General features: G+C 39.8%; 3 protein-coding genes across 9 annotated transcripts in view; all 3 read right to left on the minus strand.

Annotated features, from left to right (window-relative positions):
- Nucleotide 1: 1 nt before the first annotated feature.
- On the minus strand, nt 2-11,985 carry fzr1b (fizzy/cell division cycle 20 related 1b). Of its 4 annotated transcripts, none has more exons than XM_077558020.1 (14): nt 11,774-11,985; nt 11,374-11,557; nt 10,301-10,402; nt 9,880-9,943; nt 9,669-9,796; nt 9,502-9,584; nt 9,254-9,437; nt 6,048-6,113; nt 1,895-1,997; nt 1,128-1,309; nt 828-1,061; nt 649-753; nt 482-574; nt 2-403 (listed from the first exon to the last, which is right to left on the minus strand). In XM_077558020.1, the coding sequence occupies exons 1-14, from the start codon at nt 11,968-11,970 to the stop codon at nt 362-364; spliced, it is 1,767 nt and encodes a 588-aa protein (XP_077414146.1). In that variant the 5' UTR covers nt 11,971-11,985; the 3' UTR covers nt 2-361. The 4 variants fall into 4 exon arrangements, with proteins under 4 accessions (XP_077414146.1, XP_077414144.1, XP_077414148.1 ...); XM_077558018.1 differs by having other exon boundaries at nt 1,128-1,327; XM_077558022.1 differs by having other exon boundaries at nt 1,128-1,327; nt 11,770-11,920.
- A 1,429-nt stretch (nt 11,986-13,414) lies between these two features.
- On the minus strand, nt 13,415-16,540 carry LOC144043918 (uncharacterized). 2 transcript variants are annotated; one of them, XM_077558024.1, is made up of 2 exons: nt 16,112-16,540; nt 13,415-15,962 (listed from the first exon to the last, which is right to left on the minus strand). In XM_077558024.1, exon 2 carries the CDS (start codon nt 14,440-14,442, stop codon nt 13,444-13,446), a length of 999 nt encoding a protein of 332 aa, XP_077414150.1. In that variant the 5' UTR covers nt 14,443-15,962; nt 16,112-16,540; the 3' UTR covers nt 13,415-13,443. The 2 variants fall into 2 exon arrangements, with proteins under 2 accessions (XP_077414150.1, XP_077414149.1); XM_077558023.1 differs by having other exon boundaries at nt 13,415-15,040; nt 15,114-16,540.
- An 8,631-nt stretch (nt 16,541-25,171) lies between these two features.
- LOC144043295 (3',5'-cyclic-AMP phosphodiesterase 4B-like) overlaps nt 25,172-27,386 on the minus strand; it is a 41,970-nt gene continuing 39,755 nt past the window's right edge. For all 3 annotated transcript variants that reach the window (XM_077556750.1, XM_077556751.1, XM_077556752.1), the window contains one exon: nt 25,172-27,329. In XM_077556750.1, coding sequence (XP_077412876.1) covers nt 26,991-27,329 — 339 coding nt within the window. In that variant the 3' untranslated portion in view covers nt 25,172-26,990. The remainder of the gene's footprint in view (nt 27,330-27,386) is intronic.

The following is a 27,386-nucleotide window of genomic DNA, read 5'->3' on the forward strand; positions in this document are numbered from 1 at the left end:
ATGGTGTGTTGATATGGGTTATTTATTGTTTTGCCTTCATAATATTTACCGGTTTTCCAAATCTGCCCCCAACAAAGACACACAAAAAGTCAGACTTGTTCTCTTAGCTGCAGTCTTTGAAAAATATGCAACATGACGTCAGTTGTTCAACATGTATATTTCTGCTAATGTAACATAAAACTAAACCAACAACAACAAAAGTCATGATTAAGACGCCAACATTTTTTTGTGTTTAAAGGTGTAACATCACCAACTTTAGAGTGTCCACACTTGTAAAACAAACAAAACAAAACAAAAACAGCCAACTAAGAGTTATGGTGATGAAGTGCTGCGGGTCCACCATCTTGTGGGAAGCGCTCCTCTATCGGATTCTTGTGAAAAGGTTCAACACAGACTTGGATTCCTGACCACAACACACATAAGTAACACATGATTTGCCATTCCCTGACGAGCCGATCACGTGACCTCACAAGATCCGTACCTTGGTGCAGCGCGTTTTGCTGAAGATGTTCCAGAAGCGAAGCGTCTCGTCCCCCGCGCCCGTGACGATGGCCTCGCCGTCTGGGGACACGGCCTAAAAAAAAGAGCCACATTGCTCATGGAACATGATGATGATGTCATCGGGTTTCACTGATGATGATGTCATACCAGGTAGAGAACTCTGTAGGAGTGCCCGGTCAGCTTGGCCACCTGTGTCAGCGACGGGTACTTCCAAACTAAGATCTGGTTCTGAGAGTAGCCGTGAGTGCTCACCTGGGAAACAACAGTGGACTCCATTTTCATTTCATCTCCAGTAATCAATACGCATGATCCATTTCATCGCTTACCAGTTCATTGGCGTGCTTGGACCAGGCCAGGTTGCACACCTGCAAGCCGGTGTCGGTGCTCTGCAGCGCCTGCCCCGTCAGCGTGTTCCAGAAGCGCAGGCAGCGGTCGGCCGTGCCGCCCCCCGACGCCAGCAGCCCGTGTTGGTGCGGGGACCAGGCGATGGCCTTGACGGCCGCCAGGTGGTCGCTGTACTGCTGCACCGGGAGCAGGCTCGAGCTGTTCCACACCAGTAACTGAAAACCAAGATGGAAGTCAACGCTAGAGTCCGTCATGTCGTGATGGAAGTGGGATTGGTTTACTTTGTTGTCGTTGCCGCCAGAGGCGAGATGCTGATGGTCGGGGGACCATTTGAGGCCGCACACTTCCTGCCGGTGTCCCTGCAACCTCCTCTCAGCAGACGGGGGCGTTCTGATGTCCCGCTGCAAGATCACTCTGTCGCGGCTTCCTGACGACAGCTGCTCGCCGTTCCACGCCAGTGCGCCTTGGACGCAAGAGGTGGCTCATCACGTCAAAATAAGACAAGAAGTTCTTAATTCATTCACTACCATTGACGGCTATAGATGTCAAAAATGCACTTTATTTCTATAAGTTAAATTTTTTTTTCCACTTTTGTTAACAAAAGTATGAAAACCTAGGGAAAAAATGTTGTATTGTACATTTAGAACAGATATAAAGTTTGTGATTAATCGTGAGTTAACTAGAGAAGTCATCTGATTAATTATGATGAAAAAATCTAATCACCGGACGCCCCTAATTTTTAATAATCTTTTTTCTCTAAGAAAAGATTATAAAAAAAAAAAATGTAACTTTTTTTTTTTTTAAAGAAAACAGTAAAATAAAAAAAATAAATAATTTAAATAGAAAAGATTATTGAAAATAAAAAATAATAATAATTAAAATTATTTTTTATAAAGAAAAGATGATTAAAAATTTAAAAAAAATATAAAAAATAATTTAAATAATTAAAAAAAAAAGATTAAATAATAATAATAATTACAATTTGTTTTTTTTTTTTAAAGAAAATATAAAAAAAATATATATCTTTTTTATATATTCATGAACTCACCCACACGAGCTGAGTGGCCCTCCAAACTGGTCAGCTTTCGCCCACCCGCCGCGTCCCAGATCTGAACGTAACCTTTGTGGGTCCCAACAGCAACCAGACTCCCCTAAGACAGAATGTTAGGGGAAAGTTTTGTGTGTTCAGATCGCTCAAAGATGGATTTGGATTGATAATTGTGTTATTTTTCTCACCAAATCCATACTTAATTTACAATGGCCTCTTGATTTAGATATTGCTAAAGAATGTTGTAATTCGGGATGAGTGTTGGGCATTAGTTCACTGTATCGAGTTCTAGTGAAGGCAGCCAATACCAGCCACCGATACTTGAGGAGCCCCCTTGTGTCACCTAAATGTAAATGACAGATAATTTTAAAGAAACGCCTACATATCCAAATGTAGCAATTCTCCCCATAAAATTTATATTCTTCTAATTCCTAATTCCTGATCATGAAATTGCCAACTAGAGGGTGGAAGATACTGGTACGGATAGCTTGAAAAAAAGGCCTAATCAATAACTGGTATTGGTACTCACCCATCCCTTGTTTCTTTGCTAACTCAATTTGGGTTGTATGACAACTTTCTACATAATATTTTATACGTACTCAAGAGTGAGTACTCGTGCTGGTATTGGTAAGGGCAAAAGTGATATTGAACATCTCAAATTATAATCACCAATCACTTTAGATACAACTCTTATATTGGATCTTGGGAGAGGTGTACCTAATGTTTCCATTTCTATTCACAACATTCCCACCATCAGGTCTTTTAAAAAAACGATTATTCCATCAAATACACCCCCCCTCAATAATTAAAGTGAGAATTCTGATTTGAATTTCAGAATTCTGACTTTAAAGTGAGAAATCTCACTTTAATCTCGGAATTCTGACTTTAAAGTGACAATTCTGACTTTGTGACGTAGAGCTCAAAAAGTCAGAATTCTGAGAATAAAGTCAGAATTCTAACTTTAAAGTCAGAATTCTGTGATTAAAGTCAGAATTCTCCTTTACATTAGAGTCAGAATTCTGTGATTAAAGTCAGAATTCTCCTTTACATTAGAGTCAGAATTCTGGGATCAAAGTCAGAAGTGTCACTTTAATTAAAGTCAGAATTATGTGATTAAAGTCAATTAAACTGATTTTAATTGAAGTCAGAATTATGTGATTAAAGTCCGAATTCTCACTTTAATAAAAGTCAGAATTCTGTGATTAATGAAACCCTAGCCCTAGTTTAAAACCCTAATTTTAAACCCTAGCCCTAGTTTAAAACACTAATTTTGAACCCTAACCCTATTTTGAACCCTAGCACTACTTCAAAACTTTTATTTGAAACCCTAGCCCTAGTTTTGTGACCTTAATATGAAAACCTAGCCCTAGTTTGAAACCTTAATATGAAACCCTAGCCCAAGTTTGAAACCCTAATTTGAGACCCTAGCCCTGGTTTGAAACCGTAATTTGGAACCCTAACCCTAGTTTAAAACCCTAGCACTAGTTTGAAACCCTTATTTGAAACCCTAGCCCTAGTTTAATACCCTAATTTTAAATGCTAGCCCTAGTTTAAAACACTAATTTTGAACCCTAACCCTATTTTGAAATCCTAATTTGAAACCCTAGCCCTAGTTTAAAACCCTAATATGAAACCCTAGCCCTAGTTTGAAACCCTAATTTGAAACCCAAGCCCTAGTTTGAAACCCTAATTTGAAACCCTAGCCCTAGTTTAAAACCCTAATTATAAATGCTAGCCCTAGTTTAGAACCCTCATTTTAAATGATAGCCGTAGTTTAAAGCCTTCATTCTAATTGCTAGCCGTAGTTTAAAACCCTAATTTTGAACCATAGCCCAAGTTAGAAACCCTAATTTGAGAGCCTTGCCCTTGTTTGAAACCCTAATTTGGAACCCTATGCCTAGTTTGAAACCCTAATATGAAACCCTAGCACTAGTTTAAAACCCTAATTTTAAACCCTAGCAAGAGTTTAAAACCCTAATTTTAAACCCTAGCACTACTTCAAAACCCTTATTTGAAACCCTAGCCCTAGTTTGTTCCCTTAATATGAAACCCTAGCCCTAGTTTGAAACCCTAATATGAAAACCTAGCCCTAGTTTGAAACCCTAAGTTGAGACCCTAGCCCTTGTTTGAAACCCTAATTTGAGACCCTAGCCCTTGTTTGAAACCCTCATTTGAAACCTTAGCCCTAGTTTGAAACCCTTATTTGAAACCCTAGCCCTGTTTGAAACCCTAATTTGAGACCCTAGCCCTAGTTTGAAACCCTTATTTGAACCCTAGCCCTAGTTTTAAACCCTAATATGGAGCCCCAGCACTACTTCAAAACCCAAATTTTTAACCCTAGCACTACTTCGAAGCCCTTCTTTGAAACCCTATTCCTAATTTGTAACCTTAATATGAAACCCTAGCCCTAGTTTTAAACCCTAATGTATGGAACCCTAGCACTACAAAACCCAAATTTTGAACCCTAGCACTACTTCGAAGCCCTTCTTTGAAACCCTATTCCTAGTTTGTAACCTTAATATGAAACCCTAACCCTAGTTTGAAACGCTAATTTGAAACCCTAGCCCTAGTTTTAAACCCTAATATGGAACCCTAGCCCTAGTTTTAAACCCTAATTTGAAACCCTAGCCCTAGTTTGAAACCCTAATATGAAACCCTAGCACTAGTTTAAAACCCTAATTTTAAACCCTAGCAATAGTTTAAAACCCTAATTTTGAACCCTAGCACTACTTCAAAACCCTTATTTGAAACCCGAGCCCTAGTTTGTTCCCTTAATATGAAACCCTAGCCCTAGTTTTAAACCCTAATATGAAACCCTAGCCCTAGTTTTAAACCCTAATTTGGAACCCTAACCCTAGTTTGAAACCCTAATATGAAACCCTAGCCCTAGTTTGAAACCCTAATTTGAGACCCTTGCCCTTGTTTGAAACACTGATTTTGAACCCTAGCACTACTTCGAAACCCTTATTTGAAACCCTAGCACTACTTCGAAACCCTTATTTGAAACCCTCGCCCTGGTTTGAAACCTTAATATGAAACCCTAGCACTAGTTTAAAACACTAATTTTAAACCCTAGCCCTAGTTAAAAAAAAACTGATTTTGAACCCTAGCAATACTTCAAAACCCTTATTTGAAAGCCCAGCCCTAGTTTGTAGCCTTAATATGAAACCCTAGCCCTAGTTTTAAACCCTAATTTGAAACCCTAGTTCTAGTTTGAAACCCTAGCCCTAGTTTGAAACCCTAATTTTGAACCCTAGCCCTAGTTTGAAACCCTAATTTTGAACCCTAGCACTACTTCGAAACCCGTATTTGAAACCCTATCCCTAGATTGTAACCTTAAAAAAATATATATATATATATATTATTATTATTATGTTTGTTTTGTTCATCCACTAAGGTTTAACGCAAGTTGGATTTAGCGGATATTCATTAATTATTATCTTCTGTGCAATGAGCATTGTTAAATGGCAACAAAATTAGCCTATGCTAAACGGTTACCAATCACAATTAGCATTAGCACACTAGCGATTACCATTTTTGCCTAACAAACATTGAGTTAACACATACATCCTTATATCTACATAAATAAACTACTATGTATTATAAAACTACTAATTATGTATTATCTTTTGTGAATGATCATTATTAAACGCCAACAAAATTAGCCTATGCTAAACGGTTAGCAATGACGATTAGCATTAGCATGCTAACGATTCCCATTTAAGTTAAACAAACACGAACTATCATTTAGTTCACACATACATCATATCTAAATTACACAAGTCACAACAGTCCAATTAATAAACGACTGGAGCTGCCTTAGTTAGCTACAATGAAATCAAACACTTTCTGTCCACTTTGTGCATCCGCAAAAAAGGTCCGCAGCTTTGAGGCAGACATGTTCAGTAGACACATTTTCAAGTCAAATTAACTGACGTGGTCAACTTTTTTCCCGGCCCTACCCAACCAACACGCAATGCCGTTTTTGCTAACATCAAATGATGTGCCGTTGTGTTGAATAAAACAATGAGATCATTGACTGATCATCATGATCAGTGATCAGATTTAAGCCCCCAACTTGCTGTGACTAAACATAGCAATGTGTCATGATTCTCCAATGAGACACCAAATTGTTTCATGCAGCTTAGCTCACCCTTTCGTTCCAGCACACTGAAGTCACAGAGTCGCCATCCACCGAAAGGTCGCACAGCCGTGTCACCTGTGAGCACAAAACAGACAGTTTGCACTTGACTGCACTGTAGTACAAACAAAAGATCTGTGGGTCATTTTTTTGGGTCTCCACAACCAAGAACAACACAGACTCAGATCCCAAACAGAGCTAAATTGCGTGTTGACTCTAAAGCCCTTTTCCCACTGCACTTAATTTTCTTGGTGTTTGCTGCGTGGCAGCTCAAAAGGACGACAGCGTCCTGGTGCAACCGTCCATGGTTTAGAACAAACTTTTTTTTCCTTCTCTTAGTGCACCATCTAGTGGCCAAAGGGTGGATGTCATTTGTCTGCTTAAAAACGCTCACTGACTTAGTACGCATTTTTATTAAAGACAATACAGAACATTGAGTTTCCTCAAAACACATGAGAGGAAGTTCTGAACTTCCTAAAAAGCACCTGGGCGGTAATTATTCCAAAATATAACGTGTAACTCGGTTAAGGTGCTCATCACTTAACCAGTAGAGGGCAGTCATGCACTTATGCTGTATTCGAGGATGGTCGGAAGTCGGATATATCCGAGTTGGTTTTTCCCAGTTCCAACCTGAAAGCGTTTGAGGCTAAAATAAACAACGAAAACGGCGGATAGTGTTAAATATTTTTTTATTTTGGTCCTCAAAACTCATTTTGACCACCAACAAACTTGCCTTCTCGCAATTTTGCTTCATTTATTGTTTTTTTTATCTTATTTCATAAGCATTTCATACAGTTGCAGTAGTTCACCGTATAATTTCATGCAGGGAGATAGCGGCATGCTGTCACGTACGTTGTGTTACGTGAAGAATATTTCTGAATGAAGAAAGCTATCTACTTTTATACTCGAGTAAATTGTGTTTTTTCTGTTTTGTTTTTTTAATTGCAAACAATCACGGTCTGTGTTACCAAAGGGGTCGCCATTGTAGAGAGACGTCAAATTATAGTCCGTCGTGAAGTCCGGTTCTTTTTTTTCCCCCAACTTCGCAAGTACAATTTCCGAGTTCCCGTACACACTTCCTGGTTTAAACTTGGAAAAGTCAGACTTCCGACCCTCCTCGAATGCAGCATAAACGTGCCCAGAAGAAGACAGGAACAGGAAGTTATTGACCTCATATAGCTAACCGCTAGCTCTACCCTTGTTTACTTATGGAATAATGTTAAAAGTCACTTCCAGTTAATAGAATAATCTGATAACTGTGAGAATTTAGTTATTAAATTAAATACTTCCCCTAGCGAAGTAGCCGGCTTTTCTAAATAAAGTAAGATGTCATCGGCATATAGATTAATTTTATGTTCTGTTACCCCAGAGTGAATTCCTTGAATCCTTCTTTCCTGGCGTATGGCTAATGCAAGTGGCTCAATAAATATTGCAAATAATAAAGGGGATAGTGGGCATCCCTGTCTTGTGCCTCTCTGTAAAGTAAAGCTCTGAGATATAATCCCATTAGTAGTAACTGTAGCTTTTGGAGAATCATATAATACTGATACCCAGTGGATAAATGATTTCCCAAAGCCAAATTTATTTAAAACAGCAAAGAGGAAGGACCAGTTAACTTTGTCGAAAGCTTTTTCTGCATCCAATGATATAATAACTGCCTTTTTATCATGCCGCTGTGACATGCTAATAAGGTTAAAGAGTCTCCTAATATTATTAGTAGAGTGCCGATCTTTAATAAAGCCTGTTTGGTCGCTATGAATAATTGTCGAGATTACTGTTTCTAGTCTAGATGTGAAAGCCTTAGTGATAATTTTAATATCAGTATTAATTAGTGAAATCGGACGGTAACTTGATGGAAGGGTGGGGTCTTTTTCTGGCTTTAATAAAAGTTTAATTGCTGCTGTATTCATGTGTGGGCGTATGTAACCCTTAGTTTTAATTTCTGTTACTACTCTTAAGAATAGTGGAGCAAGCATTAACCAGAAGTGCTTAAAAAATATAGCCGGATAACCATCCGGGCCAGGTGCTTTGCCATTAGGCATACTATCTAGAGCACTGTACAACTCGTTTATAGTAAGTGGCGCATCTAACATGTCTTTATATTCAGTAGTTAACTGAGGCATATTTAAGCTACTGAGGAATGCCTCAATATGCTCAGGGTTAGGCTTGTTAGTTTCTAAGTATAGGTTACGATAATAGTTATAAAAAATGTGATTAATTTCTTCTGGTGATTGTGTGCATTCACCAGTTGTCCCTTTAATCGCCGTTATAAGAGACTTTTCCCGATTGCGTTGAAGTTGGTTTGCAAGAAATTTACCTGATTTGTTATTATATTCAAAGTTGTTATATCTCAATTGTTGTATTATAAATTCTGTCTTTTTAGTTAGCATATCGTCTAACTGTATTTTTGTATTTTGTAAGTCAGTCCATATTTGGTTATTTGGGTTTATTGCGTACTCATCCGTCAGTTGTTTAATTTTATCTTCCAAGTCTTTTTCTGATTTTTTATCCTGTTTCTTTTTATAAGATGAATATGATATAATTTTACCTCTAATTACTGCTTTCCCAGTTTCCCAGAGAAGAGATGGCGATAGGTCTGGAGAGTCATTTATTTCCAAAAAGTCTGCCCATTCTTTTCTTATAATTTTGTCAAACTCTGCGTCGTTTAGCAGTGAGATGTTAAACCGCCATGTCGGTGGTGGTTTAAAGGTATAATCAACTTGTAGGGAAAGGGAGACTGGTGCATGGTCGCTAATAATAATAGGATGTATTTTTGTAACAGTTTTATCAGCAATAGAGTTATTTGTAAGAAAATAATCAATTCTTGAAAAAGACCGGTGCACAGCGGAAAAGAAGGTAAATTCCTTCTTATTTGGGCTTTTAAGTCTTCCAGACGACGCTTCAAGTCACTATTACATGTGTAATGATAAATGTGTGGACTAAATGGTAGTTAGTGTTTGTTTACCTTAAATGGAAATGGCTTGCCTGCTAATGCTAATCGCGATTGCTAACTATTTAGCATAGACAAATTTGGTAATTTTAAAAATTTTGTCAGTGTTTGATAATGCATATGTAAAGAAGATAATAAATTATGAGTTGTTATAACCATTCAATTCAACGTATGCCCAACCTTAGTGGATTCAAAATAAATGAATAACAATAATAATAAATGTCCCACAGTTCTGAACAGTCATAACCGGATGTGACGGTGATATGACCTGGCTGGTACAGGCGCTCCACAGGTAGACGCAAGCTCCCAAACCGACACTGAGCAAGTTGCCCGCCGACCAGTCGACCAGGTTGAGGTAGAAATCATCCTGCAGCTCCGGGGCGTCCAGCACCTTGAAGGGGATCTTTGAGATCTTGCGGGCCGGTTTCCGAGGCGAGCGCAGCAGCTTGTGACTATAGAAGAGTATGAGGGATGAATCGAGGTTTGTGTCATTTCAGTGAGTGAGATGTAGCTTACCTCTTGTTAGTAAGCGGAGAAAGAGAATAGGGCGAGACTTCATTATCGCTATCAAAAGGCACGCTCTTAGTGTGGACGGTGTACTGTGGATCGATAAGAGACAAAATCATCTGAATGGCTCGCGAAACAAAAGATTCTAAGCTGAGATGTGTTTTCAATCCTCCTACCCGAAAGAGGCCGCGTGAGCCATGAGAGTAGACGGCATGTCGCCTTTCGTCTACGTGAAGTTCTGACACAGACTCTATGCCCGCACCCAGCAACTCATTCCTCAACAGGGCGGCATACGCTACTGTATCTGTTGGCATTCATACATCATGCTTGAGAGATATCATCAAGGAACACCGGTCGCATTAACAGGCAACAAAGAGAATTCCTGACCTTTGCCTGAATCTGAACTGGCATCTTTTGCTTTATGGTTCTGGCTGGGGGAGCGACAGTTCTCCTGAGAGGAGGAGGAGGAAGACAGACATCAGTAAGGATCACCTGAGCAGGTGACTTTGTCATTAATTAACTCATTCACTGCCATCATTTTTATTTTATTTTTTTAAAGATTATTAAAAATTTGGGGCAAGAGGCGATTCAATTTTTTAATTGTAATTAATCGCATGACTTCACCAGTTAACTCACAATTAATCACAAATTTTAAATCGGTTCTAAATGTACAATAAAAAAAAAAGGTTTTCATACTGTTGTTAACAAAAGTGGGGAAAAATGTTAAACTAATATAAATAGTTAAGAAGAATTTTTGACGTTTATAGCCGTCAATGGCAGTGAATGAGTTAATAGGGAAATTGTTTACGTTGGCGTGGTGGAAGTTGATGCTCCAGTTGCTTCCAGCGCGGGTGGGGATGAAGCGGTCACCTGACTTCACACTGATGGGGCTGCAGGTAACATTTCCACTCTGGGGAGAGGTGAGCCATTTGGAAACGGTACCATTGTTATTTACTTACAGACATGTTGGTCCCTAACCATCAAAAATAGTGTACAGTAGATAATAATAATCAGCTTTGACTGTCACTGTCAAAGTTATTAGTTTGACAATACAGTACTGCGCTGCGAATGAAAAGTGTTCCTGATATTTACACTCTCACACATCATACTAAAACTACAGTAATCAAGACATGAATTTCCTCTATGACAGTGACAAACAAAACTGACTACGGCATTATATTTACTGAGTTGTTTTTCATTTCTTTACTTTTACTTAATGAGGAATTATTTTTAAGAGGAAGGCTGAAGTAAAAAAAAATTCAGCTGGGCTTTTAAATTATGTTTTACTTTTCAATTTTAATTTTCAGCTCTTTTTATCATTTAACTTTGCTTTTAATCTTTTATTTTGTTGTCTTTTAGCTCAATTGTTTCCTCGTGGTAATTTGTGTTTTTTCTATTTGTGACTTGATAGTGCGTCTGCTAACTGGAACACAATACATTAAGCGAGAGCACACAATGACAGTTTTGCTTTGATTGTGCTGTATTTACAATTCTGAGCTTTCTTCACAAGTCAAAATGGCGGTCTCCCTCGGTGAAATGACGCTCCCCGCTCATTGAAAAGCATTGCACTTTGGATCCCTATCATTTGATTTATTTTGAATTAAAAATGTGATGAAACTTTTAACAATCTACCTGGTTTGTATGCTAGTCACATGCAAAAGCAATACAATACGCCGTTTGTTTTCACCGTGCAAAGGAAGCGATTGCATTGCGTTGAAGAAATATCAGAAATTCCCGGATGTTCGGAATTGTCAATAAAAAAAGCAGGATTTTATAATAATGTCATTTCTTCCTTAACTACACTCTACTTTTGCACCCTCAGGATATTTATGATGTTGTTTGATCGCGGGGTCGTATCTCCCTCTCCCACCCGGATCTCACCCTGGTCAGCCGGGCCTCGGCGGGCAAGTTCTGAAGGTTGATTTGCCTCAGAAGACGCCTTTCATACTCTTGGTCCATGTCAAACGGGCTGACGGACGGGCACCGAGGCCCCCTCTGCTGCCCTCCCCTCTCCGGTTTAATCCTCCGCTCCTTCCCGGTGAGGGAATCCATGCGGAACCCCCATCTGGAAAAGAAACAACGTAGGTAAGCTCACAGCGTCTTGGCACGTGTACGTGGACATTTTAGGTTACATCTTATGGTGAAATTTAATACAAAAAGACCAAAACAACACTATCATGGTGCGCTACTGACAGCCTTACTATGCTATTTACATGGTAAAACGACAGACATTGAAATGGCAGTATCATGTCATTTGGAACCTCATACCCCACTCACTGACAATGCGCTCAGGTCCCGGGATTCCCTCTCATCTTCAGTAATCGTCGCTTGTGGCCCAACGTAAGCGTGAGAAATCAGATCAAGTCCAGTCACACTGCTGGTGTTTACGTTCGCAACAAAAATGGCGACGGCATCAGCTGGAAGCGAACATTCTTTGGCTGACTTCGAGCGACTCAATAGCGACACATATTGACGCATCCTGGTTCTTGCACTCTCCGACGTTGTTTCAAGAGGGTACCTCTCTCTTATGACCACAAGGTAGCACTGTTTCCCTACAATAAAAACAACAACAACAACAAATCATTCTGCTCCTGTACAGTCAGTCGACTTATTCATACTCGCGGTTCAGCACCCGCTGATTCGTAAATTCGTAGATTTAAAAAAAAAAAAAATCATTTTTTAAAATTTACTTCCCCCCCTGTCTTTTCCAGGATTTATTTCCCCCAATTATATAGTGATTTTTTTCTATCAGCAATTTTTGACAGTTTTGGGCGTTTGTAAATAATAATAATAATAAAAAATCTCCTAATGCATTTCAATGGCCATTAATTCTATATCCGTGGGCTGGCCTGATCCCCACTCCTATCAAATAGTGGGGGTTGACTTTACAGTATTTAGGTTCTGCATTAGGTCAATATGAATATTCTAAATATAGTATTGTACAAAATGTATAATTCCACATTTGGTATTTAAAACAGATTGATGGGCAAAGTCATTTGTATATGAGGTAAAAAATAATAATAATAATAATTTAAAAAAATACAGTAGAAGATGTTTATGAGGTAAAATGTTCAATACATGTGAAATATATAACATATTTTTCTGTTGCTTGGATTAATTGCACAGACATGCTTTTTTGAAAGTAAAATGGAAAGCAAACTATTTGTATAGCACATTTCAAACACAAGGCACCTCAATGTGCTTCACACAACCAAAAGCACACCACCTAAAAGCATTTACAAACAGAACGGTCAAGACGTTCATGGCAAAGTGAAGACACAAAAAAGCGTACATTGACAACATTTAAAGTCGACTAGCCGGCGAGTGATTTTGTTTTTGCTCAATTATTCAAAGACAACCCACAGAAAGACAAGCAAACCGCTCTGCTGCTGCTCTGAGGGCTTTAATGGCAGTGACCGTCATGGTCGAGTTGCCATGCGGCATCTCTGGTGGCCCTCAGATCTGCACGTAGGCCTGCCTGCCACTCTGCCCTTTGACACAAAGCCACACACCTAACCTATATTTACAGTACATGTTAGCAGAGTGCTGTCATCAGGGCGGACACCGTGTATGGATCTACTCAGACTGCCTTTTCTGTACATTTATATATATATATATATATATATATATATATATATATATATATATATATATATATACATAAATTATATGTATATAATGTATTTTTTAAATTATTTTTTATATTTATTTTCTGTGTATACTCAGAGGTGGCAAAAATAATCACATGTTGCACACAAAATAGTTCCCTCTTTAAAAAAAAAAAATGATTGTTTGTTTTTCTTCCTCAAATACAAGACATAGGTCTACTGGTGAACAAAATGAACAGAGAGTAGCCTTTACACCAAATCTGGCTCTCTTTGCCTTTTATTCCGAAAGTGTTGTGTTCTTGTATTCCCTATTTTCATGCATCTTAAAGAAGTGTTGGTTTTGCTAGATTGTTGCACAGACATATAATTGCTCAAATTGGCAATGCAAATCATGCAGTTTGGACACTGATCCCATGTTAAGTATAAAAGTGTCATGAGGGAACGTGAGTGGATGAGAGATGGTGGGCCCAAATGCAGGGAAACAGGAATCAAGTGCAGTGTGTGATACTTTTATTAACCATAGGGAGAAAGGTGAGCAGACAACCATGACTTGGTGGGATGTGAATGAACGGGTCGCCATGACTGGAAAGGACGTGAGCAGGCGGGTCGCCTTGACTGGACGGAACGTGAGCAGACTGGTCGCCATGACTGGACAGGACTGAGCAGCCTGGTCGCCATGACTGGTCACCATTACTGGACAGGATGTGAGCAGACTGGTCACCATGACTGGACGGGACGTAAGCAGACTGGTCACCTTGACTGGACGGGACATGAGCAGACTAGTCGCCTTGACTGGACGGGACGCGAGCAGACTGGTCACCATGACTGGACAGGACGTGAGCAGACTGGTCGCCATGACTGGATGGGACTGAGCAGACTGGTCGCCATGACTGGTCACCATTACTGGACAGGATGTGAGCAGATTGGTCACCATGACTGGACGGGACGTAAGCAGACTGGTCACCTTGACTGGACGGGACATGAGCAGACTAGTCGCCTTGACTGGACGGGACGCGAGCAGACTGGTCACCATGACTGGACAGGACGTGAGCAGACTGGTCGCCATGGCTGGATGGGACTGAGCAGACTGGTCGCCATGACTGGTCACCATTACTGGACAGGATGTGAGCAGATTGGTCACCATGACTGGACGGGACGTAAGCAGACTGGTCACCTTGACTGGACGGGACATGAGCAGACTAGTCGCCTTGACTGGACGGGACGCGAGCAGACTGGTCACCATGACTGGACAGGACGTGAGCAGACTGGTCGCCATGGCTGGACAGAATGTGAGCAGATGGGTCGCCATGACTGGACAGGGTGTGAGCAGACGGGTCGCCATGACTGGTCAGGACATGAGCAGACAGGTCGCCTTGACTGGACGGAACCTGAGCAGACTGGTCGCCATGACTGGACGGGACTGAGCAGACTGGTTGTCATGACTGGTCACCATTACTGGACAGGATGTGAGCAGACTGGTCACCATGACTGGACGGGACGTAAGCAGACTGGTCACCTTGACTGGACGGGACATGAGCAGACTAGTCGCCTTGACTGGACGGGACGCGAGCAGACTGGTCGCCATGACTGGACAGGACGTGAGCAGACTGGTCGCCATGACTGGACAGAATGTGAGCAGATGGGTCGCCATGACTGGACAGGACGTGAGCAGACGGGTCGCCATGACTGGACAGGACGTGAGCAGACGGGTCGCCATGACTGGACAGGACGTGAGCAGACGGGCCGCCATGACTGAACAGGATGTGAGCAGACTGGTCGCCTTGACCGGACGGGACGTGAGCAGACTAGTGGCCTTGCCTGGACGGGACGTGAGCAGACTGGTCGCCTTGGCTGGACAGGACGTGAGCAGACTGGTTGCCATGACTGAAGACTTGACGCACGAACTTCCATACATAACATAGGTAATGCACCTACACCAACTGGACAAACACAACAGACTTAGACCCCGTCCACACGAAAGCCCGTTTTAATGTATCCTCACAAGTTTCTTACCTTTTAGGCCATTCGTCCACACGATGGCGCAGTTTCGGAGCTTGAAACCGATCACTTTTGAAACCGGGCTCCAGAGTGGAAAGATTTCAAAATGCGCCTCTTATGCGTCCGTCTGGACACCACATGCAGGATACTCCTCCAGTGATGATGTAACGGTCGCAGCTCGATGACGACGCATTGTCGCAGATTGATGACGTATGCGGCAATTCTCGCGTGACTGCGCGCGAACCGTCAGTCTGTCAACAACAATGGCGGATAGCCGTGTGGTAGTCGTTTTGCGCAGCCTCCTTAGCTTGCTTACACTTTTGCAGCAAAATATTTTGCTTCTTTATTCCCACGTTCAACAAGCGATGTTGTACTTGAATCACCCGCCATTGTCACTCCTTTGTTCGTCTTTTTGATGTTGTTTTGATACATGCAAAGCCATGTTTGTTCCGTAGATTGCAATAAAGTTAGAAAAAAAGTGTTCGTCTTCTTCGCTGATTCTTCTTCTACGTATTCCGTTAGCTCCCTGTGGCTGCGCTACAGCTAGTGATTTCTCTCTCTTATGGTGTCCATTACAATTATAACCCGATTGCCAGTTGTATAAATTAGGCGATGACAGACAGCCAATAGTTAGTTTCCTTAATGGGCAGCTGGCATCACTGATCTAATGTTTGATCGTAATATTTTAAACTTGGCCACCAGATGTCGCTGTGGGCAGATGTTCCAAAAGATTGATTATTTTTGTGAATCAAATGATTTGATCTTTTCAATGTTCCATTTCTTCCATCCCTAGCTACAGCGCCACTCCAGACTTGGCATATACTGTACTATACACTACAAACTCGGTCCTCAAGGGCTGGCGTCCTGCAGGTCTTGGAGGTTTTCCTGCTGCAACGCAGCTGATTCCAATCAACAGGATCGTTACCAAACTTATGCAGAGCTTGCTGTTGAGCTGATCATATATCAGCTGTGTTGGAGAAGGGAACCATCCAAAACCTGCAGGACTCCGGCACTTGAGGACCAAGTGTGCCCAGCCCTGTTCTAGACGGGGCCTAAATACACCAAGAATAATGAGACAAACCTGGGTAAGGGAAGACACACACAAGTGGACGTGGTTAGACATAACGAGACAATGGAAGAAACCAGGAACGCAAGACAAAAAACACCAACCACAGACAAAAACGACAACAAACAAACAAAAACCCAACCCCCCCAAAAACGAAACATGACAAAAGAAAATATGACACATTAACTATTGTGTGTGTCTTTTATCCGTGTTACATTACAGATTTGATAAAAGTAACCAAAATCTTACTGATATGAACACAGCTCACTGCTGGTTGTGCACATGCCAACAACACACAGCCACATAAACACACGTGGATATGTGAGCAGCAGCGTCGCAGTCCAGCCACAACAGAATCCTAACTGCATCCCCATCAGTCGCACTTGGAGCAGCGTGCGGCCGGCAGCACGTTTCAAGGAAGGCTGTGACGACCGTGTGGAAAGCGGCTACAAGCAGGGCGGAGGGGCCCATTTGGCTTCCTTATCGCTCCTGTAATAGAGAACGAGTCAGCGGGCACACAGGAAGCTGGCTCCGTGCAGTGCAGTTGGATCCTTACGGGAATTCACAACAACAAAACAACAGGCTAGTCATATCTTTTACATCACTCTGGTGAAACTGACAAAAAGGAGCTTTCCTTATTGTAGGTGGCCAGTGTTTTTCCTAGAGATAGCGCTTGTGTATGACAAACTGAGGCCAGTCAGGTTTTACTGTAAAACACAATCACTTCTGGAATCACATCAAGCTCTACAGTACGTGTTGTTTGTCGGGTTTTATCGTAAAACACCCGGATTTTCTATTCATTGAGACAACAACAAAGAATGCTTGCTTTGTTTTCATATGTTTACCAATGAAGAGCATTTGTTGAGTGTACAATAACACATTTGTCACAATTATAATTCCAACATAAGGAATATGGATTCAATAAAGCAACCGGATGGAATACCTCTTTTGTTTTGTGGAAATTATAAATGAACAGACTGTTTTTCTTTCACTTCTTCTTCTTCTGTGTTTCTTAAGGAATATTCGATAACCTACGAGACAGTTACAGCATCATGATTTTTAAAAATCAGTCTCGGTGCCGATATCAGCCTTATTTGAAGGTATTGCTACTCCAATAACAATAACAGCCACCAATACATTTGAGTACAAATTCAATTTCATTTAACTCATTCACTGCCATTGACGTCAAAAAATCATTTGAACTATTTCTATTAGTTTAACTTTTTTTTTCTACTTTTGTTAACAAGAGTATGAAAACCTAGAATTTATTTTATTGTACATTTAGAACAGATATCAAATGTGTGATTAATCGTGAGTTAACTAGTGAAGTCATGCGATTAATTACAATTAAAATTTTAATCGCCTGACACCACTAATTTTTAATAATCATCTCATCAGGCGATTCAATTTTCTATTTTGTAATTGATCGAGATATTATATCTGTTTTAAAGGTACAATAAAAAAAAGTCTAGGTTTTCATACTTTTGTTAGCAAAAGTGGGAAAAAAAAGTTAAACTAATAGAAATAGTTCAAATTAATTTTTGACATTTATAGCCATCAATGGCAGTAAATGAGATAATAATCATTGTCCGATGCTCTGTGTAACAATTTGCGCCAAAATATCTTTACAACAGGCTTTTTATGTTACCATTTATGACTGAATTTTTTTTTAAATTTGTAGGCGAATAGCTTAGCTGTTCATAATGGGAACTGACATCATAATGGGATGTGACATCATGTGCTCATTGTGCGCCTGAAGAAGGGAGCGTGCAGTTTCATTTTTGGGCCACAGGTAGCAGTAGTGATTTGAAATTCAATGTTCTGCATTCAGCAGCTTTAACATCCCATTAAGTTAATGTCATTTCACATTACTGTTCATACCAAAGCATTCCACATGCATTCAAATGTTCACATTCAGCTTTTGGCATTCACATGCAATTTCTCCAGGAATTGCACGTCTAGTTACACACATCATGTTGTACTGTACATCATTGATCAACTTGATGATTTTCCTCTTTTTGTGCTTATACTTGCCCCGCTTGCCCCTCTCGATGCAGCCAAGTGTGATGTTGTCGTTTGTGCAAGCCTCGTGTGTGTTTTTTCTGGCACATGCAGTGTCTTCCCCTCCGCCACAGACTGTCACTGCGGTGCATGTTGAGCATCTCCTCCCACGCACTTGCTCACTTTGACACACGGGAGAGCCGAAAGAGACGCTCTTCCCCTTCCCTCGCTGTGTGTGAGTCAAATCAGAATGATTATGGATGTATAGCAAAAAAAAAAGTGGGGGGTAAAAGTGATTAGGTTTATTGTCGATCTTCGTCTTGAGGAACTGCTGGGATTTGGACGTGGAAATCTGACATTAACAAAACCCCTCATTGATGTGGAAATGGGTCTGTGGGAATCAACGTTGCCTGCAGCATTTGTTCCTCCGCCATGACACAGTCATCATCATCATCATCATCATCATCATCATCGCGATGCAGAGCCAAGCCGTGTTTGTGTTTCCTCTGTAAGATGACATCATGCTGTTGTTTGATGCCACAGGGATGTTCCCCTTCTATGTCCTAACCATTCCTGAGCTGACTGCACGATGGCTGAAGAGCCTCGAGGTCACTCAGTGCGAATGTCAGCCCGGTTCCATGTCCTTAAATTCATCGTGCGAAATGTGATTTGACACACAGCAAAGAATATACGCACAGACTGACCATCTTCTTGTCGTTCATTGTTTTGTCTTTTTAGTATGTTTCACTTTTATTATTAATATTATGTTCTCACTGATCAAAATTAATGTAATATAATTGTACAGCGTTTTTGTAAATCCGATCACACATTTAATGATATGCAGTACGTATAAGTCACTTCCATGTACTTCACTCAGAGTAAGGACATGCATCCCGGAATTTCCTTTTGAAAATCAATTTTACTGATATGAGTGAGCATGATAATAATTGTTTCTTGAAACAAAATTATATTGTTGTAACAGTTTTTTAAACTTTTAATGCCAAAATGTCTTTACTGTTGTATCTCAAGCAAAGTTTCATGATTTATAATAAATCATGGAATAATAAAATAATAAAAATAAATGATAATATAATAATAATAATAAAATACATATAATAATATAATATTTAATGATAATAATAAAATACATATAATACAATAATGATAATCATTTCTATTAAAATTAATGCAAAGACATTAAGTGTTTTTTTTTCTTTTCTAAGAGCCGTCTTTACCATTAATGCCACAGTGCCTTATTATGTTGTTGCAATACACCAGAAAGATCTGTGAGCTGAAGTGCCAGAATATGGCAGCCATTTTGCATTCACACAATAATATATTGAAATATAAATAGTGTTAATTCTTAGATATACAGTACATGAATTTGTGAAAATGTCGGAACTTTATCACGTGTTGCGATGTCTTATTGTTATTATATAATTGTATAAAAACAAGACTGTAATCGGTTCATTCATTAAAAAAAAAAAAATACAGTACATTTTTGAAATTCAGAAGTTACTCAAGTTTATTAGTTTACTTTATTAATTTAGATACGTTTGAGTAATTAATTAATTACTTCATTAATTTATATGTTGGATGTTTGCCTGAAGTAAAAGCAAAACAACACTTGGATTAAAAAACCAAACAGCATTTCAGCGACTCCCACCAATGTTTGATAACCTGACGGTTGATGACATTTACTGGGAAGCACCCATCCTGTTATTGTCCGAATGTTGCATTTCAAAATCAGCAGGAGAGCAAGAGAGACTCCTTCGTTTGGCAAATTGCTGCATCTTATCTTTTCCAAATCCATCACTTTCCTGAGAAACGCAGGACCATTTCTATTTCAGCCTTTTTCCTTCCTTTTCTGTCTGAGGCCCTCTGAACTCATCACTGCCCGTCGCACTTGAGGCCCAAGCTACCACAGAATTCCCCTGCAACGCCCACACTAATATTCCCTTCAATTTGTTCCCCTGGACTGCCCAGTTGACTTCACTACTCACTGTCAATCCAAATGAAAACAAACAGCAGCTGCTGAGTAAAAACTTCAGGAAGACGTTTGTTTTGGTAATGTGGATACGGAAAGAGCAGATTTGTTTTGCAGGAAGTGGTTCTCTTCCTTCCCTGCCTCAGCCAAATACTGCGGGCCTTCTCGGGAACTGGTTGGTAGAGCGGTGACGCCGGTGAGGGAGGAAGCCGAGCGGCTGTGAGGAACCTCCGGTCCAGCCCGAAACCAGACAGTTCACAGACGGCGCTGCCAGAGTTGGATTAGTGGAGTGACGTCAGTCGGTGACAAACCACTTGACTGCTGCTAGACATTTATTAAAGAAACTCCCTGACTGTTACCATGGAAGAGTGGAGTACGTCCATGGAAAAAGATGACTGCGCCTGTATTTGCTGACACACCGCCGTTCATTTTTCTTTCTTTTTTTTAACTCATTCACTGCCATTGACGGCTATAGACGTCAAAAATTTATTTGAACTATTTCTATTAGTTTAACTCCCCCCCCCCCACTTTTGTTAACAAAAGTATGAAAACCTAGATTTTTTTATTGTATATTTAGAACAGGTTTAACATTTGTGATTAATTGTGAGTTAACTACTTAAGTCATGCAATTAATTACGATTAAAAATTTTAATCGCCTGACGCCCCTAATTTTTAATAATCTTTTCTTATTTTATTTTAAATCCCGTCAGGCGATTACATTTTTTTAATTGTAATTAATTGCATGGCTTCACTAGTTAACTCATGATTAACTCATTCACTGCCATTGACAGCTATACACGTCAAAAATTCATTTGAACTATTTCTTTAGTTTAACATTTTTAACACTTTTATTAACAAGAGTATGAAATCACAGAAAAAAATATTGTACATTTAGAACAGATATACAATTTGTGATTAATAATGAGTTAACTATTGAAGTCATGCGATTAATTACAATTAAACATTTTAATCGGCTGACGCGATTCAAAAGAAAAGAAAAGATTAGGGCCGTCAGGCGATTACAAATTTTAATCTTAATTAATCGCATGACTTTATTAGTTAACTCACGATAATCACACATTTTATATCTGTTCTAAATGTACAATAAAAAAAATCTAGGTTTTGATACTCTTGTTAACAAAAGTGGGAAAAAATGTTAAACTAATAGAAATAGCTCAAATTAATTTTTGACGTCTATAACCGCCAATGGCAGTGAATGAGTTAATCACAAATTTTATATCTGTTCTAAATGTACAATAAAAAAAATCTAGGTTTTCATACTTTTGTTAACAAAAGTGGAAACAATGTTATACATATAGAAATAGTTAAAATTATTATTATTTTTTTTTTACGTCTATAGTCGTCAATGGCAGTGAACGAGTTAATGTCCAGGAAGATTGTTCAAGTTTCATGTTAAGCCTTGCATACTGTAAACAACAAATACAAGGAGTGGGCATCTTTCCAAAACTATTCAAGGACAGTTTGATTTGAAAGTGGAATGATTCGATTTGGTCTGACTCAGCGGGATTATGATACGATTCGATTTAGTACGGTTCAGTTTGAAAGGGTATGATGTAAAACTTTGTTGTTGTTGTCATTTTGCATTCATTTAAATAAACTTATCAACACTGCAAATGTGCTATTTCCTTCTAAGACAGGAGTCTGCAACGCTGCTCTTAGTACTCCTCCTGTGGCTCTCTGTGCATTTCTAAAAAATTTTTTTGTAGAAATTAAAGGAAAGAAAGAAATTAAAGAAAATAAATTAAATCTTTGTCCAGCTTGTCACTTTTTTACTCGCGACTGCCACCTTTGGCCCAAAGCGTAACTGCAGCATCTGTGTCAGGCTCGTTCATGGTGCGCCTGCGAGTACATGACTTCAAATGAGGTAAGAAAAACTCCGCCCCTTCCCTCCCCAAAGAAACTGTGAAGTGTGCAGGCCGCACACTCTACTATAAAGGGAAGATAAACACTAATACGTGTAGTCAAAGTTACAGTCGTGGCTCTTCGTACTCATCTGGGCATTGATGGAGCATGCATGATGTAGAAAAAGCTTTAACATTATCTCTTTAAATGGCACAATGCACCTTTAATATATTTTTTTACAAATATATTTTTATTTTTTCGATAAAATATTCTTCAACTGAAAAAAATTAAAAAAACTATAAATAGATTAAAAAAATTTTTTTATATAGATGTATCTCTCTCTCTCTCTCTCTCTCTCTCTCTTTATATATATATATATATATATATATATATATATATATATATATATAAAAGGAACAGTTCGATTTGCTTTGATTTCTGCACTCACATTTTTTAAACGATTTAAATTGTTTTTTGTTACATTATTTCCTATACATGCATATATAATAACTCTCTATTACATTAAAGAGATGCAAAGGAGAAAGTCAAATATTTTTTTCAATAACAGCAAGTTTACAAGCTCAGAATGTTTTTTCCCCCTGGCAATTGACTGAACATCCGTTGAGTACAATGGCGTATTAGGACCATGTATAGTTATATATTTTTTTAGAGGGCAAGGACAATATTCCGTGAAAAAAAACTCGCAAATATCAACGTTTTTTCTCGCAAATTTGCGACTTTATAAAGTGGCAGATTTGTGAGCGTACTACTCGACTGTTTGTGCCAATACTTTTGGGTCGGGTGTCCAAATAAGGCGATAGTAAATGCTTTAGCATAGATGAACCATATGATGTTAAGCATTCGCTCTTTTATGCGTTGTGTACGCCACTGGCCAGCGACAAAGACGCCTGACTTTGCGAAGGTCCACACCCGGACGATCAAGCATTTAAGTTAATTTGTATATTTACTTGTACATTTATGTTTCCAGAATTATTATTTACACATTCATACATTTTGGTATTTTTTTGTACAAGTATCTAAGTTGATGTGTCGAATCTGCTGCTCTCCGACATTCACTAGCATTTTAAGTATGCTAGCATCTGATTGGATAGTTTTAGTCATCTGATAGGGGATCAGGAAGTGTTGTCTGCTCTAGCTGCCGTGTATGACGAGTAAAGTTTCATTTAAGAATGAATCCGTCGCCATTCTGCCTTTTCATTTTATAAACAGTGTCCCATTAACCACCAACGAATCCTCACATGATTAGACTATAAATATGCTACCTGTATTTCTCGTAAATTTCTCAGTTTTTTTCTCGCAAATCTGCCACGAAAAAATATATACGTGGCCCTAATATGGCGTCATAATTGAGTGATGACAAACCGTTGCAGGAAATATTGGAATGAATGCTCGATACTGAGCAATCTCTCCACAACATTTTTTTGACGCAAAACCATATTAGTATGAATGCTTGTCTTTCAACAGCCACATAATACTCAGCTGAGATGACATCAAGTGTTTCCCTTTGTGTCTTATTGACTTAGTCAGAAACTAAAAGCTGTTTGACGTCATCTCTGCTTTCATGCTAATTCCTTTTTCCTTCCCGGCATGTGAATCGTGTATTTCAGGTGCTTATCAGTTTGGGTCAAGGTGCTCCAGGCTATGGGAGAGTGAATGACCTGAGGGCTAAGCACATAGCATCACTATCTCTTCTATTCTTCCTGTTTACATTGCATTGAGTTTGTGGCCAGTGGACTGAACTCATAAGGGATACATGCAATATGTCAGTGCTTAGAGAATAGCACATTTTCTCCTCGACATTTGCACAAGTTTCACCTGTGGAGTAAAATTTTTACCAATTTTTTTTTACTTTTTCCTGCTGACTGAGCAAAAAGCGATGACGTAAATGCTGATTGTTCTTGTAACTTGAAAATCAGGATGTCTTTTAAATTTGACACACCACAGAGACGTGCTTTTGACAACAGGCATACATTTTAACAACCTAAAAAACTGCCAAATATAAAAAATGAGTCTTCAGAATGGTAAAAAGTAAACTTTCGAATGCTGTGTGCATGACAATGGGGCGCTCTAATGTGGCTACACGCGCAGCCACAAAGTGCTCACAGCTACCTGCCAAGTCGGGCTTTTGAAGAAAAAAAAACATCCCCCTTCTTTGCACTTCTGGGTCGCTGCATGATGTGCGCACACTTATGGTTGACAACGTGGCATTCTAAAGTCCGATGGGAAGATGCAGGTTTGCTAGCTAACTGAATGTCACAATTGCGCTGGATTAGGGATGTTTGATATCATGTTTTTTCACAGTGATACTTTTTTCACTACCGATACTTTTAGTGCTTTTAAAATACACAATGTAATTCAATTTAACACAATGACAAACTATTGTGAACAAAGACCTTCATTCTTTCTAACGTAGGTTATGTATCAAAATGTCCCAGTATAGCGCCAACTATTGCTGATGAGGATTTACTTAATGTCAGAATAAAATAAAAAAAATTAAGTATCGTGGCAGGTAGCAGCAGCCTCCACGAGTACCCGATACCATGAAATATAGCCATTATTGACTTGATACAATACCTAGTATCGGTACTCGCCAATCCCGAGTGCCGGATAATGTGAATGAAGGCGCTCATGTTTTTATATAGTAGGTGAGGGGCGACTCATGCAGACTCCAACACAGCAAAAATTGGAGTGTTAAAATGTTGGTGTTAAATGTTTCAGAGTTGATTTCAACCCCCAACGTTTATTTTTGACATTGTCTGGTTTAAATGGAGCTCAGTGTTGGAGTTAATTGACGGAGTTTATTTTTATTTTTTTGTGTAAACCAACCCCGCAGAGAGTTAATCAAAGTAAATCAATGAAGTAATTCTGGCCCAGTGTAAAATGGTTAACTATTTATAAAGTGTCAATAAAAGTCAACTGTATAGAGTGTGGAGCTAAATAAACCCAGAAAAATTGTTAAAAAATCTGTTAAAACTACCACTGTTCTTGGTCTTTGCAAATGTTTAGAAATTATCTTCAAAAGTGTCTAATACTGAGTGAGTAAAATTATCTAAAAAAAAGAAAGAAACAAATATAATATATATATATAATGTAAAAAAAATATACATATAAAAAAATACCAGAGTGAGTCAAATGTAGTACATGCCCATTTTAATAATCTGATAGAAAACATTTGCTGAGCACAACGTATACCATTTTACCATAATTACTGTGAAGAAAACACTGAAAAAATAAATCTGATGGTACATTTCAAAGAATATCCCGAGCTGTACAATGACCCGTCACCGTACACGTTATCCTCAACTTCATTGCTTCCATTAATTAAAGCCAAACACATTCTTGCACCCCAACTGAGGTGGATCCAAACATCTCTCGCTCAAACCCAAAAAGTACAGTACTTTTCAAATAGTTCAAATTGGAACTGCGTAATGTCAGGTCATGGTGTGACGAGAAAATAGCTGAGCACGATTAAACAGAGCCACCAGACAAGTTCAGTCAAACTGATTTGACATGTGGTAGTGCATATAAATAACAAATATACAGTGACAATTTTGAACCAATATCAATAGTATACTGTACAAGGAAAAGATAATAAATAGACTGTTACAAACAGCACAACATGGCTGGGTGCAACGAGATTCTGTGCAATTCTGTGATCATTTTAAACGCACGCACACACACGCACAGGAGAAAGCGCCTCATGTCGTGACATGACAGCCAGCTGCTCCTCATAATGAAGCTCGCACTCAACAACGTGGGTACCTTTAAGGTAATGTCGACAGATCGGCAACCAGCTGCAGAACTGTCGACAAAGTGCCGCAATAAAAACTACAAGGTACAATTATGAAATCACGTACGTGTGGTTAAATGCGCACACATGTGTGTCTGCGGACGGTTAGCGTTGAGAATGAGTCACGGTGAGAAGTGAATTCACAGGACTGGAAGGTGTGCGGCTAACGTAAGTGCTTGACCTCATGGAAAGGGATTTCAAAGCTGACATTAATAGCGCAGCTTGAAACAAAGTTATGGGATTTGCGTGCAAGAAATTTGTACTTATTGTTGGCTTTTGTCCGCTTGATGTCATCCTTCCACCTCACGTCCATTTCAACGCTTTTACAACATGGCAGGGAAGCCATCAAAGTGCGCTAATTACAAGATCTTTGGATTTGAAACAAAATAAACAAATAAAAGGAGTTACTAATTGCTCATGTGGTACATTATTGTGAAAAATACACACAGTGAAGACATGATTTTGGTTTCACATATTGACCATCATTGTCCTCTTGGATCACTTTGGGCCACAAAGTGCAAAGTGTGCTGGGAAGTCCAAGTGATTTTGATTTGGAGGTGCAGCCACTGAAAGCTTCAGTGAGAATGAGCTTACAATATTGCCAGAACATCAGGAAGACTGCGTGAGACAAACATGTCATCTTTGTAGAAAACGGTACACATCGTACAGCTACATCAATGTGTTCAATAAATTAAAAACAAAACAAAAACATTTACAAAAGGACATGGTTGTAAAAAAACAAAAACAAAAAAGGCACACACTCATATTTAAGACATGTTAGAGAGAGAGAGAGAGAGAGAGAAAAAAAACGGCTTGGTTACAAATAACTTGCTGACCAGTAGTCTCGATTGGACACTTCATCCAAACGCAATAGAAAGTCGTTGAGTTTGTAAATAAATTTAACAAACGTCCTCAAGTGCAAGTTGGGAATTCCCCACCAGTCCGAGTACACAACTTAGTCTGTGACATCCAGCACGTTCCCAAGCTTCTGCAGTTCCACACAAGTCCCCCACCTTCCATCCGGGCTTGGGTTTCCCAGGCTCACGGGCAGGGGTGCCCCACATTTGGCAAGGCCCTCTCAGCCAGGAAGCTCCAAAGAGCCAACTTTGCAGGATTTCTCCACTGCAATCAAACGGATCCCTTCCAAACCAGCGCTCGGTCCGGCTATGTCTCGGCTGGTGAGACGTCGCGCGTCGCCGCGTCGACCCCGCCCTGATCGGGGGTTCCACCTTGGAGCGTCTCCATCGCGGCGGTCTCGCTTTCCTGCTCGTCCAGCGTCAGCTCAAATTGAAACTTGCTGGCGACGGGAACGCCCTCCACCTCCCCGTGCGGGCCCGCGTCCACTTCGCTGGTATAGAAGGGAGGGGAGGGGCTCTGGGGGATCATGCTCTGGTACCAGTTCCTATTGTCCTCCAGCATGTCCAGGATGTCCTGGGCATCCGGGTGGACCAGGTCGGCCCACGTCTCCCACAGAGGATGCACGATGTAGTCGATGAAGCCCACCTGGAAGGGATGGAGGACGGCGTCAGTTTAACGTGACTCGCGGGAATTCGCTCGGAC

Source organism: Vanacampus margaritifer, chromosome 2 (assembly GCF_051991255.1).
Source record: "Vanacampus margaritifer isolate UIUO_Vmar chromosome 2, RoL_Vmar_1.0, whole genome shotgun sequence".
In the NCBI taxonomy this organism is placed as follows: domain Eukaryota; kingdom Metazoa; phylum Chordata; class Actinopteri; order Syngnathiformes; family Syngnathidae; genus Vanacampus; species Vanacampus margaritifer.

Coding starts and splice junctions, on each gene's coding strand:
- LOC144043918 (XM_077558024.1), bottom strand. CDS start 14,442: ATGGCGACCCGTCTGCTCACACCCTGTCCAGTCATGGCGACCCATCTG.
- fzr1b (XM_077558018.1), bottom strand. CDS start 11,970: ATGCGTCAATATGTGTCGCTATTGAGTCGCTCGAAGTCAGCCAAAGAA. Junction 9,944..10,300: donor TCAACTTCCACCACGCCAAC/GTAAACAATTTC, acceptor TCCTCCTCTCAG/GAGAACTGTCGCTCCCCCAG. Junction 6,114..9,253: donor GGAGCGCCTGTACCAGCCAG/GTCATATCACCG, acceptor TTGTGCTCACAG/GTGACACGGCTGTGCGACCT.